At 36.8% G+C, this 20,034-nt stretch overlaps 1 protein-coding gene across 1 annotated transcript in view; it reads right to left on the bottom strand.

Moving 5' to 3' along the window:
• Nucleotides 1–20,034, bottom strand: part of LOC139690016 (uncharacterized) — a 569,066-nt gene that overhangs the window by 41,047 nt on the left and 507,985 nt on the right. Inside the window, exon 3 of the mRNA XM_071587196.1 lies at nt 4,496–4,779. Coding sequence (XP_071443297.1) covers nt 4,496–4,779 — 284 coding nt within the window. The remainder of the gene's footprint in view (nt 1–4,495; nt 4,780–20,034) is intronic.

Consider the following 20,034-nt stretch of genomic DNA (forward strand, 5'->3'; position numbering starts at 1 on the left):
AGGTGCAAAAAGACCGAGTTCCACTAAAGTCTTGTTAACCATGGTGATACACTTTTCCTCCAAAATAATCAAAGTTTTATTAAAAATGTCGGAGTTAAACGTAATATCCAATGTAGGATTTTCACTTCAAACTTTAGCCAGTATATACTCACTCATTGATTCTTTATATTTTTCCCATAATGTTTTTGGGTTAGATGGATAACAGGAGGTTATTATGATGGCAAACAAAATTCAGATTTGTCCTGGAAGAGAAATCAAACTGGCCTCTCGCAATGAGTCATCCCAGTGTTGATCTCCTTCTAGCAACCCTAAATTCTGGCAAGCTTCTCTGAATGTCTGACATATTTCTCCGTTTACCGTTCTTAATTCTGCAAATGAGCGAAGAAGAAGTATTCTTAAAAAATAACATTCGGCGTTGTTAGGATGGACTGTGTAGACTCGGCCCAATGCGTCACATGAATAAATATTATTCTCAGGATCAAAGTTGCCCATTTTTCTTCTACAAAAGACTTTCCTTGATGTATTCCACGTATAATATCTCGGCAATTCTGAATACAATAGTGTTCTTGCAAAAGTATCCTGCTAGCATAGTTGGAAAAATGCTGTTTCTATGACAGCAAAAAAGTAAACAAATTACATACATACAAACAAACACTCTCCTATATATATATATGTATATATATATATATATATATAAAGGAGATATATATATATATATATATATACATATATATATATATATATACATATACATATATATATATATATATATATATATATATATATATATATATCTAGTGTGTGAAGAGTAATCAACCCGAAGGTCGGTTTAGTAGGTGATGGTGGAGATCACCCAGTACTAAGCCCTAAACGGCGTGTGAAATTCACACATCAGGGTAGGGGGGCCAGTTCCTTCCCCTGTGCTGGTTATGGTTTCCCAGGAAGACCTGGTACCCGAAAAATCACTTAAGCTTGGGTGGAGCTGCAGGTGCCCAGAGTGCCTTGCCCGGGAATCGAACCCGGGACCCTCCGGTCAGCAGTCGAACGCTCTACCCACTGGACTACCGCGAATATATATATATATATATATATATATATATATATATATATATATATATACACACACACACTTGTATAAGCATGCATAATTTATGTATATCAGTTATATTATACATAAAGTATCTAGTTAAATATGCATGACTATTACATACATAATGGCTAATACTATATTATCTACATTTAAGGGCATAAGGTGATTCGATAGCCAATAAAAGTGTAGAGGTATGTCGTGAATTAAGCAAATGATGTCTATCAAAATAAGGAAATTTTGTTTCAAGGAAATACCATTAAAGCCGTTGAATGAAATGAAAGGAAATGTCACCAAATGATTATGCATACATAAGGGGGGAAAATGAAATTTTATGAAGTAATTGGAGTGAGTACGATGGACGGAAAGGTTTCCGTTTTGCAGCAGATTCCACTAGACTAGCAAAAATATTAATTGAAAGCATTTTTTTCACCAAGAGAACCCCATTGAACTCACCAGGTTTAAAAAATTAAGTTCAGAGAAGATTACGGAGAAGCAAAGGCTATGGGTAGAGATCAAGTGTAACTAAATGGGTTTCCCTTTTGGTAGCCTGCATAAGATACCATTACCTAACATTCTGAGCAAACAATATAGAAGTTCATAGATAGTTCAAGCCAGAAATACCTCTTGAGCGCACCATTAAATGATTTACTTTCCAGTGAGAGAATAAAGTTTGAATTTAAAATAATACCCAGAGGATTCCTAAAAAAATACATTAACACTAAAATTTAATTTTCATTTCTCTGCATGGATATTCGTTATTCAACCTACGATATGGATATGGAAAAATTCGCTTACTAATTAGTAACCCTCAAGAAAGTTTTATCGAAATTAGAAAAATTATCTAATAGTAAACATTCCAAGCTATTCATAATGCTTTCGTGATTAGTACGAGCTCTAAGACTCATTTATTTTTAAAATGCCATAAGAACCAAAAACAACATGATGCTAGGAAATAAGTAACAAATGGGGAAGAAAGCTAAACAAAGTCAATCCTTATTAATATGCAAATTAAACTCGGCCATGACTTAATTATAGCAGCCATTAACAAGGTTGTTTTCAGAAGAACAAACGGTGACGCATGAGATTCCGTCTAGGCTTTTAAAAGCGTGTCGTTGAAATTTGAAGGCGGTACAGTTTCTGTAGCTATCCACACCTTGAAATGGGATAAAATATTTAATGAGCGGCAATAAAATACAGCGATGGCAGACAACTGTGAGTGCAAATAAGAAGCTGGACACGGGAGATTGTTTCTGGGAGCATATTTCAAGTAGTAGAGAATTGTAGAGCCATTCGAGTGGGCTTGTTGAATTTGCGTGGGGAAAAGAAAATAGATCTGGAGAGCTGCAGGGTAAAGGAAACGATGAGAATCTAAAATGGAGTAGAGGTCACATGCAGTTACTGACGAGTGTTTGGCCGGGGAGGGCAAAGACCGGAATTTTTGGATGGAGAGAAGGAGCAAATTGAAACGGATGAAGGGAAGTTGGGATGTAATTGCTGAACGCACTCATAGACCCATCGATTAATTTAATTTTCCTTGATTCTAAAGGGGGGAAATTTTGAGATTTTTTAACTGGAAAAAATTTGTGGCCTGCGATGGTAGCAGGCTGATAATTTTTGCCATTTGGATTCAGTTGAATACAAATTTCACCATCCGCCTCCAGCTACTTATCCTTTATTATTCCATGATTAGTGAAGAAAAGAAAGGAATATTTATGGGAATGTATATAACGATTTTCATCTTCCTTCAGTCAACTTAATTATTTTCAATCCTCAAATTATCATTCATGACAGGTTGAAGGATATAATATGGTTCCTCTCGTCACTTCGTATTACTAAGGATTTTATTAAAGAATACTGCTGACGAAAAACCAGTGATAGAGAGGAAAATATTGGCAACACCTACTCAGATCAAAACATATTAAACCTTTATGTTAAGTCAGTAATTTATTGAAGGCATTTGGTTGACCAATCTCAATATATTTATAATCAATCCATTGGTTTTACTCCTACTTAATTTAGCTTCAAACACATCACTTAAGATGATAGGTCAAATAAACAAATCAAAAATATTTAGCGGTTTCGAAATAAAAAAAAGGTCTCTATTTTAACCGTTGATACGTATAAATGACCGGTAAGCATAACAAAGAGGTTAAATACAATTATAAAGCAATAAAATTCTTATAGCATTCACGAAAAGAAATTAGCATCTACTATTTTACCAACAATTTCCATAAACAGTATATGATATTTTATTTTAAAATAAATATAAAATTTAAATCGTATTGCTGAGTTTCTTCTGAGTAAGACCATGCGAAATAAAATTTTTTAAATAAAATTAATAATTAAATTCCTAATCCAAAAAATGTGAATACAGGATTGCTTTTTGTATTTTATAATTTCAAATTTTGGAAATTCTACTCGGCTTAATATGTCAGCAACAAAATTTTCATTTTAATTTAATTTTGAAAAAATCAAACAAAAACGGTACACGTTATGGTTTTGTAAGTTCTCTAAGGTTTTCCAAGGATTGAGACCAAGCTACTTCACTTTCCCGTGCCGGAAAATTTCAATTCTTCCTACATTGTTTCACCTAAAATAATCAAACACTTAGAGAACAAAGGCTTGAGAGGAGTCTCACCTTTATCGCAATTATGCTCTCCTTTTTAGTTCTAAACTCAACATTTTACAGTTAATCAACATAGAAAGAACATTGAAGGTACTTTTGCCAATAAATATCCTACTTCAATGAGTTTCCGTACCTTTGGGACCAAAATCAATCATTTACTTTCGCCAGAAAACTATGACGCATTAAATCACCTTATTTCATCCAAATCCTTAGAATTGCGTTTAAGTTGAAATTACATTAAATACTCGATTTATAGCATATGACAATAACATTTTGGTAACATAATTTTTATTAAGGTTAATTAATTGAAGTCGTTTGATACATATAGTTCCAATGAATTCCAATCCTGACTTGGAAGAGATTCCCTAATAAATATTATAATAACAAGGGATTAATACAATTCCTTATAGTAAACTGAACCAAAGATAACCGCTCTTCAGATTCTAAGCATTCTATCAGCGTTTTGCGGCCGTTTTAACCCACATGAATATTTCCCAAGATGAGACCTTGATTTGAATGTATTTTGAATATTCTAAAACATAAATTTAAGAAGGTAATTACAAAACTTTAAAGCTTATTTCGAGAAAAGGTTTACATACGCACTATAAATTCTCACATTAGACTGCGAATGCTAATACAGTCAAACCAGCAGTCCATGAGATCTAACTTTTCAGAAAAATAAATATTAAAACGGGACGGTACAACTTTTAAACTGGTTAAACTGATTTGAATACAACCAGTTGTGCGCGTAATTAATGAATTGCTCGAAGGGATCTTACCGGCAGTCTCTGAATATCCTCTCACAGTATGTTCCTGCCACGGGTTCTCCCCTCCGGTTGGGATAGAGCTCAGGATGCTGCCCGTAACGTAGGTAAACTTCAAATTGCTGCTCTGCTCTGGAGTCGAAAGCGTAATACGTTTGACTGGTGAAGTTGTCCGCATGAAAGACGAGCTTTACGAACGAAGTCTCCGAGATGAACGTTTGCGGTTGCTCCGCCTCTCCACAGAAGAGGCCGGGGTCCCTCCGATTGCTAACTTCGGTCTTGCCGTTGCCGTCCACGATCTGAAAAATGGATTAATTAAATATCAGTAAATATTACAAATTGAAAGAGAAACATCTGCATACAGATACATTGGATTTAGAATATTTACCCTTCTGCATCCATACAATACCTCAATTGGTATGGACGGGAGGTTATGATATGCTTTTACGCATAAGTTGCGTATAAGCATAAGTATATATTTATTACATATTTGTATACATAACTTACACGCATACAAATAAAAAAATATTCTTAAATATTCAATAACGAGTGTAATTAAAATTATAGTTTGAGTACGGCTTCTTTTATCTACACTTTCTCAATTTAAAAAAAGTCAAGTTAATTTAACTTCAAATAAATGTCAATAATATAAAAGTTGGCAATTATTACTGATAGATCAATACATTACCCAGGAAATAGGTGGATTGATGAAATACTGAGTGTAATAGCTTTTTAAAGTCTGTAATACGTAGACGTATAACGGTGGCTACGTATACCGTAACGGCCTGAAAAAGGTACGAGATAGGTAGCATTGTAAGAAAGCAAGTTCAATAGGGTGCTCAAACTACACTTAGAAATAAACAGTCCTCATATGCTAACCAAAACCTATGGCAGCCATAGGTTTCGGGTAGCAAATCGTGACATAACTTTAAATGAACGTTTTCTTACAAGCCATGAAAACTACTCTCTAACATGGAGCATACAACTTTACTAAGAAGGCTGTGATAAGTTGCAATACGTATAAAAAAGCCATAAACACAGTAATCGACCCGAAGGTCGGTTTGGTAGGTGATGGTTGAGTTCACAAAGTACGACGGCGTGTAAAATTCACACATCAGGATAGGGGGGCCAGTTTCTTTCCCTGTGCCGGTTATGGTTACCCGGTAAATCACGGATCTGGTACCCGATAAATCACATATCTTGGGTTGCAACTGCCCTTGCAACTGCAGGTGCCCAGGAATCGAGCCCGGGCTCCTCGGGTCAGCAGGCCAACGCTCTACCCACTGGACTACCGCGACCCACAAATTACGTTTACGATAGTACTATAAAGTCTTTCATTGTGCAATTAAGAGTAATTTTTGATCGTCTGTATTTAAATCATGATACTTCATTCTTGAGCTATAGTAAATCTGTCTGTTTCAATATCTTACCACCAGCATACAAGACCAATCAATATCTGCCATTTAAAAAAAATCAATCCTAATATGGTTAGAAAATTACAATTTCACTCAATAGCTGCGAAGTCTCCGGTAAAACATGCATTCTTGGCACTCGCCGTCTTTAAATTATTGCAGGTTCTTGAACATATTCAGGAAAAGTCATATGAATGATATCCATATGATTTTTTAACTATTAGCAGAAGATAAGAATGTATTCAGAAACCTAAATGTTAAAATACGTATAGCAATTGCAAATATTTAAGATTATTTTACAAATGGTTCTAGTTCAAGCTTTGACGATGATATTAAAGAAATCTCCAAGTATTCACCCTAGCGCCTGAAAACAAGCAATTCGCAATACTAAATGTTAGCAGGTAATGCCTAAACACCAGGATACAATTACAATCACTCTATAAGAAATTTGTAGCATTAATTAATAATGAACTACTAAGTTTACCGAAATCTAACAAATTCGGCAATTTGACCAATAGAGAAAATACTTAAATGCTATTAAATCATGAATGCGTTATGCAAAATGCAATAGCCTAAATTAGTATCTCTTTGGGTGAGGTCGGAGCTCCACTGACAAAATTTCCCAGCTACAAACTTGTGTTCTCAAAATAAATACCTTCATATGAACGCAACCGCACCCGCAAGCAAAACTCAAGTAACTCCAAACACATCGATTGACCAAGTAAATAATAATGATGACGTTATAAACAATTCAGAGAGCTCTAAAAACCTGTCTTAACATGTATTCCTAAAATTAGGTAAACTATGGAATTTAAGATTGAAATAAAACATATTAATTATTTGATCAAAACAAAATGAAAATTATTATACAATATGGAATGAAACACTAGGATACCCACTTATTACAGCTATTGTACTAGAATGATTTAGCAAAGATCTGTTACCAATTAAAAAAATATTCCTCAACCCCTACTCTAAATAGCATTTATAAACTAATAAAAATGCAGGAAATATATACTAGAAAAGGTAAAGGAATCCGTGTTGCTGGAGTATGATATTCCATTTAGTTTTGAGAAAAAGAACAAATGCATATTAGCGCTCATTAAGTGGAGATAAGAGGAACAATGGACAACCATTCATGGACGACCGCTAATCTGGAAGGGCATCATAATGAGGCAGATTTTTATATAAAGTAACCTCACGCTTCATCACAAAAGAAAGAGAGAGAGTTTGAGCATTGATGGGGGCAACAGAGGGTAAATGAGATGGGGAACGTAAAGGAGAAGTGAGGGTATTAATCCAATATGAGTAGAGCGAGATGACTCCCGAAATATATTTGCTTCATTAAACACACGGGAATATTTCTACAGGATAAGTCCTTCCCTCTATCCCTCCTATCACCAAGATACTTTTCATTAATCACATACAGCTGGTGGTAAGATGCGGAAGGAAAACATAGAGAAAGCAAAGAACGAGAAAAAAAGCTCTCACTCGTTCGTGATACATAACAGTGCATCCGTCTTCGGAAAAAAAACAAATCAAGGAAGATTTTCACACTCGACCGAAGAGTGGACACGACGTGGAAAGACAACAATTTAATAACTCAAGCAAGAAAGCAAGATGAATGAAGCAGAAGAGAAAATGCGGAGAAATGGACAGCGGTTATTCCGGGGGAGAATGCCTGGAAGGCGACGAAGTGCCCGCCACACCCAATTCCCTCTCCACATCCGGGTATGAAGGGAAAAATCTTTGAGGAAAGTCCAACCTAATAAACGATAAACGAAATTGTAGTAATGTGAGATTGGAAGCAAGGGGAGTGGAAGAGGTTTAGAGATATGAACATAAGGTGGGAAATCATTGCACAAAAGAAACAAAAATGTGCGTTGTTAGCCAAAGGAAATTCTCAAACTATCAGCGGAAAAATCAAGAGAGCGTGATGATGGAGGATAATTTAGTAAGACGGGTCGGAAAACAAATATAGAAGTAGAGAAAAAATCACTGTGGGTATGCCTGAGCAGTGTATAAGGGAAGGAGACATAATGAAAAATGTATATGATATGCATGTAAGACTGTTGGTAACTATGAAAAAGTAAAAGTACGACGAATGTTAAAACATCAAAATATACGTATATGGTGCCATCATGCTTCGTAATACTATTTATACAAGCCAGAAGGTAAGTAAAATGGTTTCTTAGTGCCTCAAAATCCATGGCGATGGACACAAACTCTCCTTATTGAGGCCGTCATAAAATAATCCATGCGTTGAAGCATTACTTTTGGAGAAGTGAGCGTTACATAGGATTAAGAATATGAGGTTAGTGAATTTTGAACTACTTACAAAGAACTTTTATCGGCGATTTGTCATTAACACAATATTCCCTTTAAAATATTTCGATCTTGGAAAGAAATGTTTTTAGAAAAAAACAAATTCTCGATTTCACATAGTTCTGTTTTTATCATTTAATATGAACATAATATTGGAGCAGTGAGTAGTGTGCGTTGTTTATTTGCGTTTTAAATATTGTAACATAGTCATATAAATATAAATTATTTATTGCAGTCACAAATCATTTATTTGGCTACCAGACAAAAAACCAATAATACTGATATTAAGACATTCACAGCATATTTTTCTTAATACCAATAAAAATAATAATATTAGGCATAGTAAATAATAGTATATAGCAAATAAAGTTCAAAATATTAGTATGTTAAAATTCTACGAATCGTATTCCTTTAAGCTGACACATATATTCCTTTAAGTTAATATCCATACTTGGTGAATTGCGTGTATCTGTCCTTTCAATGAGTTTCACATAAAATTTTACATCAGATAATTTGAGTCAGCGATATTAATATTGATTCATTCACTTAATATCTTTTCTAACACACTTTGGCTCATGAAATATTTCATTCATTATGAATCAAAGCGATCCGGTACGAGGCTGTCCTAACTTTTCCATATTATCATAACAGTGATCCTAAACAATGAATTGAGATTATTTTATTGCAGAAAACCGGTATATGCCGAGATATTTTTATGATAATTGATTAATTAAAGCTAAATCAATCATATCGATTTCCATGGTAACATTTATGAAGAAAAAACTTGCAAAACGCAAATCTGAATTTAGCAATAGTGTATCTGAGTGACATTAAATTAAATTAAACCTCCTTAAATGATCTTTAAAGTGCCATGTTTTCATCAAAGTGATTCAACTTTAGGACGATTATAATAGTGGGCCAGCAAGATTGATTATAAGATGTTCAACATACTCTACGCAATTATCATCGTCTTTCACTAGAAAATAATTTGGGTAGTAAGCACCTTGATGACAGTACTATTTTGATATAAGTAATATTTTTAATGTTTTTAATACAATGTGTTTTTTCGTTTTACTTTTGTTATATCTCTAGGTACACTAAAATGGTTTGAATGATTTTAATTATAATACCATAGTTAGATTTAGTAATTTTTAAATTTCATGGAAATACAGATTTTTCACTCGAAATATTGCTATTTGCTGAATTTTTAATTTATCTCAATCCAAAATTTTCCATTAATATATATTCTTCAACTACTCCTCTTGCAATGACTCTGGTATCATCCACAACTAGTACTATCAATTCCTTCCTATGGATTCTATTACAGGTTTCATTTTTTATTTTCAGAAAAAAGTATTGCCCTCGATTTATGTAGTATTCCAGTTCTGACACGTAAGCTCTAATTCCCATAACGTTGTCAAATCTGTTTTATGTTATGCCCATTGCTTAAAGGTGCCAGCATAATTTGAAAATTTGAGAAGAGAAGGTTCAAACTCTTTTTGATGCCCCATGCATGGCATCAAATGCGTTAATAGATATATAAAAATATGAGTCATAAAATATTCTATCGTTCATTTGATGTTGAGGTAATTTATAATAAACTCTTTTTAGAATATTTCCAATATTAAGTTGCAGCATAGATATGCAGTAAAATATATTAGAGTAGTTCTGGATTACAAAACCGGTGTCAACAGAATGGAATGAAAATCAAATATAAAAAAATGAAAGTAAACAGCTTTTCAAGAAAGCCAAAGGCAGAATACCAGGCATAGAGGAACGCTTATTAACTAGAGAAGGTTGAACGATTCACTCACTTTAGGAAAGTTTTTGTAGTGGTGGGAAATTTAAATTATTAAATAAATAATAATTCAATTAAAAGATTATTCTGATGTCAAGGAATTTAGATATAGCAATATAGAAATAATTAATTTAAAATTGTATAATCGGAGATTTATTTTTGCATGGCTACCAAACTTATACGTTTAAGCTAGATGATAAGAATAGAATGGATGCTTTTTGAAGAAGAATAGAAAATCTAACTAACCAATTTGGTAAACAAACAAAGAAGTCTCAGTTATGAGGAGGGAAAAGAGAAAATTATCAATACAAATTTATGAGATATAGTGAATATGGGAAATAAGTGGCTAGAGGATGTAGACTACATCTAATAGAGGGGATACTATTATGTGAAGGAAGCATTGGACTGGTGTTTTGAACGGAAAAAAGTTTTAGGAAAAAGTGTACAGTTGAAGACATGCTTTACTTAGGATGCCTTAGAGTATTTAGTGACCTACTTTGAAGTTTATATTCTTAATCTCGGTGTATTTTCTTTAAAGACCTACCTCGTCCGATAAATAAAACTTATTGTATAAAAACTGCAACTCGGGCATAAGGTTTTACTAATGTATGCTGAATGAAAGGATAAAAAAATTAATGCATTCAAAGAATATACTGATGATAGAATAAAATGTAGGTATTATCAATATTTTGACCGTTCTTAAAGGGGTGAAGCTTTCAATCAAACGTTTTTCAATTCATAACTCAAACGTAGGAAACGCAGGTTATCCCTAAGCAGCTGATTGAGCACATGCAATTCATTTTTTTCACTAAGTCCAACGTGCCATTTCCTTTTCGATCCTTGAATGCTTGTTGTCCCCTTTACCACAAAATTTCCTTCGTTCCCATCCCATCCGATTCGTGAAAAAGACAAAAGTTAGGCATTACTCCTGGAAATGTAATTTTTATTCAATGGAAGCTGCACACTGAGCCTAAATAAAAAAAAACGCACGGTCGAATCCATATCTACATGCCCTTTTGTATGCGTGGTGAAAGACTCGAGTCGTGAATGTTTGCTCGACGAATTCATATTTAAAAAATAAAAGAGCTAACACGAAGGCGATCTATTAAAAAGCGGTTCACGTCGTCACGGGAATTAAAGTGGTAGCAAACTTTCTCGTCACATGTTTTTCTTGTTTCAACGTGCTGCATAAAGAATAGTCACCGTTTGCGAATGGGTTTCTGTGTAACACTGCCAATTAACAAAATGATCGCAGACCCTACAAATTCATTCCAACTTCCCTTTGATGGAGGATTTTTACAGACTTCTATTTCCTTTACCCAATATATAATCTTTTCCCTGATTCCCTATGAAGCAAAATCCATAAATGATAAAAAAAATCATTGAGACCGTTATTTTTTCAAAATGTTTTCCCATAATTAATTTCCAAGAACAATTTGTTTACGGACAACATTTTAAAGATACTTAAATATTATTTTGTGAAACGTTATTTTTTACTTCAGTTACTAAATAATAAAAATTGTCATGGTAATTATTAGAACAAAATTGACCTTTTAAAATTATGAATTAGAAAAACGGTAGCTTTGACCAAAACTATACGGTGGTACGGCAACCGCAATATATGTTGGTTGAAACTATGATTTTTTTCTATAATTCACATTGTCAGAAGCTAAATTCTTACGCCAAATAAATAATACTTTCCTAAATAACACGACATTTTCTAAATTACTTTTTAGACTTAATGAAATACGTTACGAAAAGGTTTTCATAATATCCCTGAGTGATAATATGTCAGCATTCCCCGAGGCTATTCAGGAGCTAAATTATAATATATATAGTATTTCAAAATTATGAAAATAAGAGGCATGCTCATAAAGTAAGGGCCGTTTGGTCACAAGAAAAAATACACTCATATGAAACACATTTTATTGGCACTTTTAGTTAGCAACAAACCTACTTCACTTCTCTACGTAATCGCTGTTCACTTCTAAGCATTTTTCGTACCGCTGCACCAGCTTCTTTAACCCCTCTGCATAGAAGTTCGCCGCCAGAGAGTTGAACCAATTGGCAACGCCGTTCTTGAGTTCCCATTCGGTTTCGAAACGTTGTCCACTGAGCCATTGTTTCAAGTGCAAGAAGAGGAAGTAGTCACTAGGTGCATTGTCAGGAATGTACGGTGGGTGGTCAAAGAGTTTCCAACGAAAATCTTGAATTTTCTTATTGGTTTTGGCAGCAGTGTTTCGGTACCCACCTTGCACACAATTTGTGGTATTCGAGGTTTTCCGTGACAATATTGTAGACAGTTGTGCGTCCAAGTTGAGGAAATTGTTTAGTCAGGCAATGCATCAATCGTCAATCGACGATCACGTCGACGTGTTTGTTTTAATTTCATCGTTCAGAATACTGGGCCTGCCACTCCGCTCTTCGTCATGGACATATGTTCGTCCATTTTTAAAATAATGGCACCATTGTCTAACCTTTCCTTCAGTCATAACTGTAGGTCCATAAACCAGGCATAACTTCCGATGAATTTCAGCAGCCGACAATCTTTATGCACACAAGAATCGTATGACAGAACACACTTCACAGCTGCCGGGATCAGCGATTGTCGCGGACATTGTTGTTTACATGTGCGGAAAAGCAAACGACTTCCGAAACAATTCAAAGGCTGCTATAGCTTCTCAATGAATCAGTAGATGATACTGCAGGAGTCAAACTATGTTCTGAAGCGCCAATATTTAAATATAAGCAAACGGCCCTACTTTATGAATGTGCCTCGTAAAATTGAAATAATAAACTTTACCGACCTAAAACATACGACACTCCATTATTTCCATTCGAATTCTCCAAAAAACCTTCCTAAAATGCAATAGCCGCGGAAACTTACATTTGTGGTATTTAGTTGCGCATGCACCATTACTACACAGGCATTAATAATCAATTAAACATACATTGCCCGCAGCTATTATTTTTATTTATTTAATGAGCTGAGTATAATTTAACTAAGCCCAAATCAATAGGGGTATACAAAATTCAATCGATCACGTCACACGGGACCAGTAAATTGTACGCCAGTTAAAATAAAATAGGAAAACAAGACTATTCAAGAGCATTAAATTCCGGAATGAGCGCATATATATCACCGTAGCCAAACAAAATAACAAACACCTCCCACCCTATTCACAGAAGCATTCCCCTCGGCCTCGCGCAGGGACCCTAGAAAGAAACGTGAAAAATTTCGACACTTGACTACCTACGCGGATTTAGAAGCCGACTTTTTCTTCTCAACATTTCCGGACAGTAGGTTTAGGAACAACGAGTCCAGCTCTTGAGCTGCTACTGTTGTTTTTTCCACAACACGTGATGTCTAAAATGCCGTAGTGCCTGTATCTCATTCTTTTGCATGCTAAACTACCCCGAATTTTTGTCTTCTTTCGACGGCCCTATTTCTCATTCTGCATATCCGGTCAGAAAGTTCTCGAACAAGGAAAGAGGAGTAAATAAATATCCTTAGGGAGAGAGAGTAGATGAGGAAAAAATAGGGAAAATATACGATGAAACAGAGAGGCATGGACACGAAGAGGTCATCAGCGTAGATGTGAGGGAATGAGAGATGAATGATTGAAGGATTGAAGTTAGGGTATTAAATAAAAAATTGTGACGCTAGGCTGCCCAGCAAAATTCTCTACCGTCACGATTGGTGTGGTGTCGGGCATGAGAGAGGATTGAAGTGAAGAGGAGAAGGATAATGGCTTGCGCAACGGAGGCGGGAAGGAGGGGGTAACCGCGTGGTTCTCAGGGGGAAGTAGCATGGGGGAAAGGAGAGGTACTTTGGAATGCGGCGAATATGCATAAATACATTAAGGGCTTTCTGGAGGCGTGTAGTTGTATTCCGGTGAGAGGCTGGGAGGGGAGGAGTGCGGGATGGGTGGGGAGATGAAGAGTCCGGGAAGTGGAACTTGGCCGAAGGCTGACACCGCAGGGTTGAGAGCTGGGGGCATAGGGGAAGTTGAGGGTGGGGAGGGAGAAACTCGTGGGGGGACTCGTGGGGTGGTGCCCGAGAATTCTCGCGGTTCGACAGAGTAGGGAACGGAAGCAGAAAGTCCATAATGGACGTTCATTAGGTCGAAGCGCAAAAACAGGAAGTTCTGCCGGATTGAAATTGTCCAAGGGAAGGACCGCGGTAAACTGTGATCACTACAGGTATTACGATCCTTGGAAAATATAGATTCATCAAATACCATTAAAAAAACATAGGTTAAGTTGTTTTTCTGCTTTCTCATATTATTCTGTCACCGTAGAAATTTTAGCGTGATAATAAAATAATATTTTCTCCTTTTCTAGTAAACATATAATCATCACTAGAATTAGCAGAATAATATATCCTTGTTGTGATGGCTTTAAAACACTACAACGTTCTTGTTATGATGACTTTTCAACGTGATTACTACTACCTACCAATGACCCCGTTTTGTTATCTTTCAGGCTGTTTAGTAGAAATTAAAATTCAAAATCTTGGGAGCTACCATGGAGTTCATCCTATCCTCCCTATAAATTTACCCCCTTTTATGTCGAAGCAAGAAAGTACGCAAGTAATCATTGATTTTACTATATTTTTAATCACTGTAAAAGAAATACATTAAACACGTAGACTTGGTTCGAGCCTGCTTTAACTTCCAAAGGTGCGTTTGCAGTTTAACTGGCGAGTAATAAACATAATTTAAAAGTTCATTATGCAAGCAGAGCAGAGATTAGTGGAATATAATTCATAATTTTCGTATTTTTATTAATAAGGGGGTTCTTCTACCTGTGGTATGCTTAATTTATGAAAGTGTGTGTGTAATATATATATATATATATATATATATATATATATATATATATATATATATATACACACCCACACACACTCACATAAATTAAGTATACCACAGATAAGAGAAGCCCCTTATTTATAAAAATACGAAGATATATATCTATATATTATAATAATATACACATATATATATACATATATATATATATATATTATTATTATTAAGAGGCCCTCTCTGAGGACTTGTTCAGGTCAGACTGGAAGATCTCAGACAGGGACTATGGAGTCTAGGAGGGGGGGGGGGGGGTCGCAGGATTAGCTGGAATAGGAATTAAAAATAGTGTTTAGGGCTAGCAGTTTTAAAAGATCGGAAAGCTAGTATACATGTGATTCGTGAGTTCTCATCTCTATACTGGTAGGGTTTCTAGGATGATTTAGGGAGAAACACTGGTCGAATGAAAGGTTCTGGGAATTTGGGTCTGTTTGATTAATTGTTCATTCGAATGAATAAGGGGTAATGCATTCGGCTGTGTAAAATGAAGTGCATTGTTTGCATGACAAAAGATAGATAATGTTTTCCAGAGGCAATTAACGTGGGAACGAGGTGAGGGGGAAATGAGAGGATGTGAAGAGAGAGGAGCAGATCCGATAAACAGGCATTTTTTACATCGGGGGCGGTTACAAGTAGGGGAAATATGATGGAATTCATCAGGAGGGGGGGGTGGAGCGCCAAAGGGTTCGTGGATCTTAGATGGGTTTTGAGATTGGCGGGTCGTCTGTATATATATATATATATATATATATATATATATATATATATATATATATATATATATATATATATATATGTGTATATATATATATATATATGTATATATATATGTATATATATATATGTATATGTATATATATATATATATATATATATATATTATTTTGTGTTCTATTGTGCCATCCAAATGTTATATTGCTCTCGTGAGTGCCTCCACATCATCGCTTTATATATATATATATATATATATATATATATATATATATATATATATATATATAAATATATATATATATATATATATATATATATATATATATTTATTTATTTATTTATTTATTTAGATGCGTGTATTAGGAAAATAAAACGGACGAAGTTACTAATGAATAAGCCCTAAGAAGCATAGGTTCATAGGCAGGCTTATAAGAAGCATTAGAGGAAAAGAAAACGGAAATGCATTTATCCTTTGTCGCATGTTTAGAATATTGTAAAAAAAGAATGACATATTTATGGTAGCAGGCATCATTAAAATAGCATGGAGCACCAAACGTTATTATGAAAATAAAAAAGAACAACACAAAAATGACCTTGTAATATAGATAATCCCACATATTTTCATGTGATATTAATCTAAACATTTATACATTTTATTGAACCAAAGTATAATTAATATTTATAAATTAAATTTAATGCAATTGAATTATAATTTAAGCTTCCCATAATTCGGTAATTGAACAATAGGATTAAGTCCAATGAAATAGTCAAAATTAAATCAAGAGCTAAGTTTAGAGAGAGATTTTCCGAATATATAGATGAAAGGTCATTATAACACCCGGTAGAATTAATTAAAGGAATCTACAAAATGTATCTCATATTGACTGAATAACAATGTTAAAAATAATTTTTCCTAATTTTAGGAAATACTTATTGCACAAAATGGATATATCTCTTTACAGTAAAGGTTCCTCTCAATTTTACCGATTTAACGGTTTATGAACAACCTATGCAGAAAATAACTATATATTGAATAACATCTTACCCCTGTATCTGCATGTATTTTTCATGAGATGAAAAAAATGAAATACAACTTTTTTTTGCCTCTATTTTCAAAAATCTTTCTGTTTGTTTTAAAGCAGGGTTTTATTTCGACCTTTCGAGCTACGCCGTCAATGCAAAGGCACAACTTACAGTTATGAATTGCTAAAATATTTCTTATTTCACGTTCCATGGATTCACACTCCATACTCAATTTCAGGATACATCACACGCTTACTCCACAATTTTCTCCCCGTCGCATCTTCCTAAATCGTCACAGTGACCGACGCTCCATTTTTCAACCCGAAAGTTTTCCCCACTGACACCATTCCTTCGCAAAAAGAATATCGCTTCCGGGACGACCGATAGTGATTTTTCCCCACGCTCCCCATCCTGCCGGCTTGCAGTTTGAGCCGAATCCCTCCTTCCTACACGCGGTCTATTGCCCAGGGTGGTGGTGAGGAAGGAGACCGCTGAAAAATTCAAACAATCATCCAACTTTTAAGGAAACTTCCAGAAACGAACGCCCATTTCTCTTTCCCAACCCTATCTCGAGCGATGCCGTCGCTACAATTTTCCCGTCCAGCGCGTGCATCCACGACGGAAATAAGGATGGAAGAAGAGGGGAATCCGAAATAAAAAGATGGCATAGTGGATATGGGAAGGGGAGACACCACCTTTCCTTCCACATACACGGATGCGGGACCCGCGGGACAACGGGGCGGAGGAGGGGAGCGAGGTGTTGAGGGAAAGGGAATGAATGTGGCGCTCGGGGAGACGGCAGGATAAAAGTACCAGTGGGGTTTGTTGAAGTGACCATGTCTCCCTTGCTCGTGACGCCATTTATTCCCGTATATCTCCCTGTGCCGTCTTGCCAACATCCGTCTTTTTATCTTCCTTTGTAATATCGCCTCCAAAAATCCGCAGTCATGAGTGGACTCGATTTTTGAGAAAGGTAAAAACCAAGCTCGCTTCGAACGGTCAGCGGGTTTTTGGAATGACATAGTTTAACGTGGTTCGCCTTTAACTAGGCGGAAGAGCTTTTCCGCCAAATTCAAGTGTTTCACATTATGAGAAGCATTTTCTCTGAACGAGAATCGAACAAGTTCCCTCGATATACAGCCGAGAGGTCTTACTGTTTAGAATATGGAGGCAATCCCGCTTAGCCGACTAAAATACTGGGTCGGTTATCGATGGATGGTTCGAATTCGGATTGGAGTGAATGCTTTTTAAAATTTAAAACTCTCGCATTTGCATCCACGTCAGCAGGTGACATCTTAAATAACTGTTGGGAGATTTCTGCAGGTCTCTGAATTTGCCTGTTGGCCATTGAATGCCAATGTGACGAAAGTTTTCGCTTCTCTCCAATTCTGGGCGCAACGATGACTGACTACAGACTTTTGGAAATACTGGTACAGCTCCGTCTCTTCTCTACTCCGTTTCGGTATGACTCAACAGAGAGAGAGAGAAGGAGAGCAGAGAACTGTTCCCGCCTCGTTCCGGTTGCCCTCGTATTTTTCGCTGCGGCGCACGTGATCCATCAAACAGCGTTGGGGAATTTTTGAGGCTTTCCAGTCGGCGAGGGCGGCTTTGGGAGAGGGAGAAAAAGGGAGCACACGGGTGGAATGGGTGCTGGGGTGAGAGGTCGCAGGAGGGGTAGGGTTGGAGAGAGAGAGAGGCGGAGGGTTGGAGTCTCGGATATCTCTCTGCGTACCGGGAGGAGGAGAAGTCCGAGTTCAAGAGTGGTGTGGTGGGGAGGCGCGCATACGAATGCGGGAGGAGGGAGCGGAGAGCAAGGCACGCGTGGGAAGCTTCGGGTGCTGTGGTAAAAATAAAAGCAAAAAATAAAAAGACACACATGAAAGTTAAATGACAGGAGTGTTGTTCTCCTTCCTCCTCATTCCCCCTCCATTCTCCGTTCATCGTGATCCACCTCCCTTCTCTTCGACCCCTCACGCTTGTGTCACAATTTTCACGCCGGAGCCGTTTCCGAACGGTTCCACAAAACGTGAACCAGGTCGTCCGCACAGCTGCCCTACGCGTGACGTTGCTTCTTCCAAGCAACACGCAAGGGACGAGGAGCATCCGGGAGAATTTCGACCACCTTTTCTTCCGCACCCCTTTCCTTCCCCCAACATCACCATTCCCCCCTCCCTTACCCTCTACATCTACAGTCTTCCTTTCCTTTCCTGTTCACCCTGCAAGTGCACCCCATCCATCCAATTCCTTGTGATTCAACCCCCATTTTTGTTTCGTTAAAAATCGGAATGTTCAAATTTAAGAGGAGAATGCGTTGTGATGGCAAACAAATGGGTGGGGACAATGACTTTGTTTGCTGGCGGAAGTTTAGAGGGCAAAAGGGGGGGGGTGGCGTGCAGACTGGAAGGAGATGTCGGTAGGAAGGATTGTTAGGCAAGGGGGAAATTTTACGGAATTTTTTTTTAATGCGCAGGATGAAGGGATCAGTGAAAGTTGTATATAAGCGAACGGGGAGCAAAACAACGACCCATAATGAAAAAACAAAAAAAAAACTGGAGGCTAAAAAAAATCACGAAAGAATGAACGCGAGGCGATAAAAAAGGGAGAGGAGTGGATCCATGCTAATGGGAAAATTCGGTTGCGGTTGTACGGTAGAAAGAAAGGGGGAAAGGACCAAAAAAAAAGATAGTTCACGGAAAGCAGGGAAAATACATACACACTCACTGGACACGGACGCACGCCCGCGGGAGTTTGAGTTCGGCCGCTATTTTATTTTCGCGCCTTTTTGGTGTCCGAACGAAACCATGGTGATAGAAGAGGGAAATGGGAGGAGAGAGGGGGGGTGAGGAGGACCGTGGAGGAGTGGGTGACTAGGGTGGAAGGAGAGGATGGGGGCAACAGGGGTGGGTGGGAACGTAAGAGGGGGAGGTTGGCGTGAACAATGATCCTTCCCTCGTCTTCCTCGTCCAACCCGTTCGCCGCCACTCGGTCCTTTCCCTCTCTCTCTCTCTTTCTGTCTATCGTTCTTTTCGAGTGCGCCACGCCCATGTTTTGTCACGTGATGGACGAAATCACAAAGAATGCGCTCTGATCGACCTCGGGAAGCAAAAAAGTGAGACAAACACAGTGGGTAGTCCACCCTAAACCTCCACCCCATTCCTCACTAAAGCGCTCAATTTTTTTTGTACTTTAGAGTTGAAAAATACCCCAAATTATTTTTCGTTTTACAGGAATTTTTTCCCTGCGTCAGCGCTACCTTCATTACCTACCCTCCTTTTCCTTCAAGAGCCGTTTTCAATTTTTGTGATCTTCTTAGTTTTTGATGCTGGCGCAACTCTTAAACTCGACTAATGGGTTTTAGATTAAAGGTTGGGCCGCAGTGAGGAGAGACGGGAGTTAAAAATAATAATAAAAATG

Source organism: Hetaerina americana, unplaced genomic scaffold (genome assembly GCF_022747635.1).
Source record: "Hetaerina americana unplaced genomic scaffold, ioHetAmer1.1.p SCAF_3, whole genome shotgun sequence".
Lineage (NCBI taxonomy): Eukaryota > Metazoa > Arthropoda > Insecta > Odonata > Calopterygidae > Hetaerina > Hetaerina americana.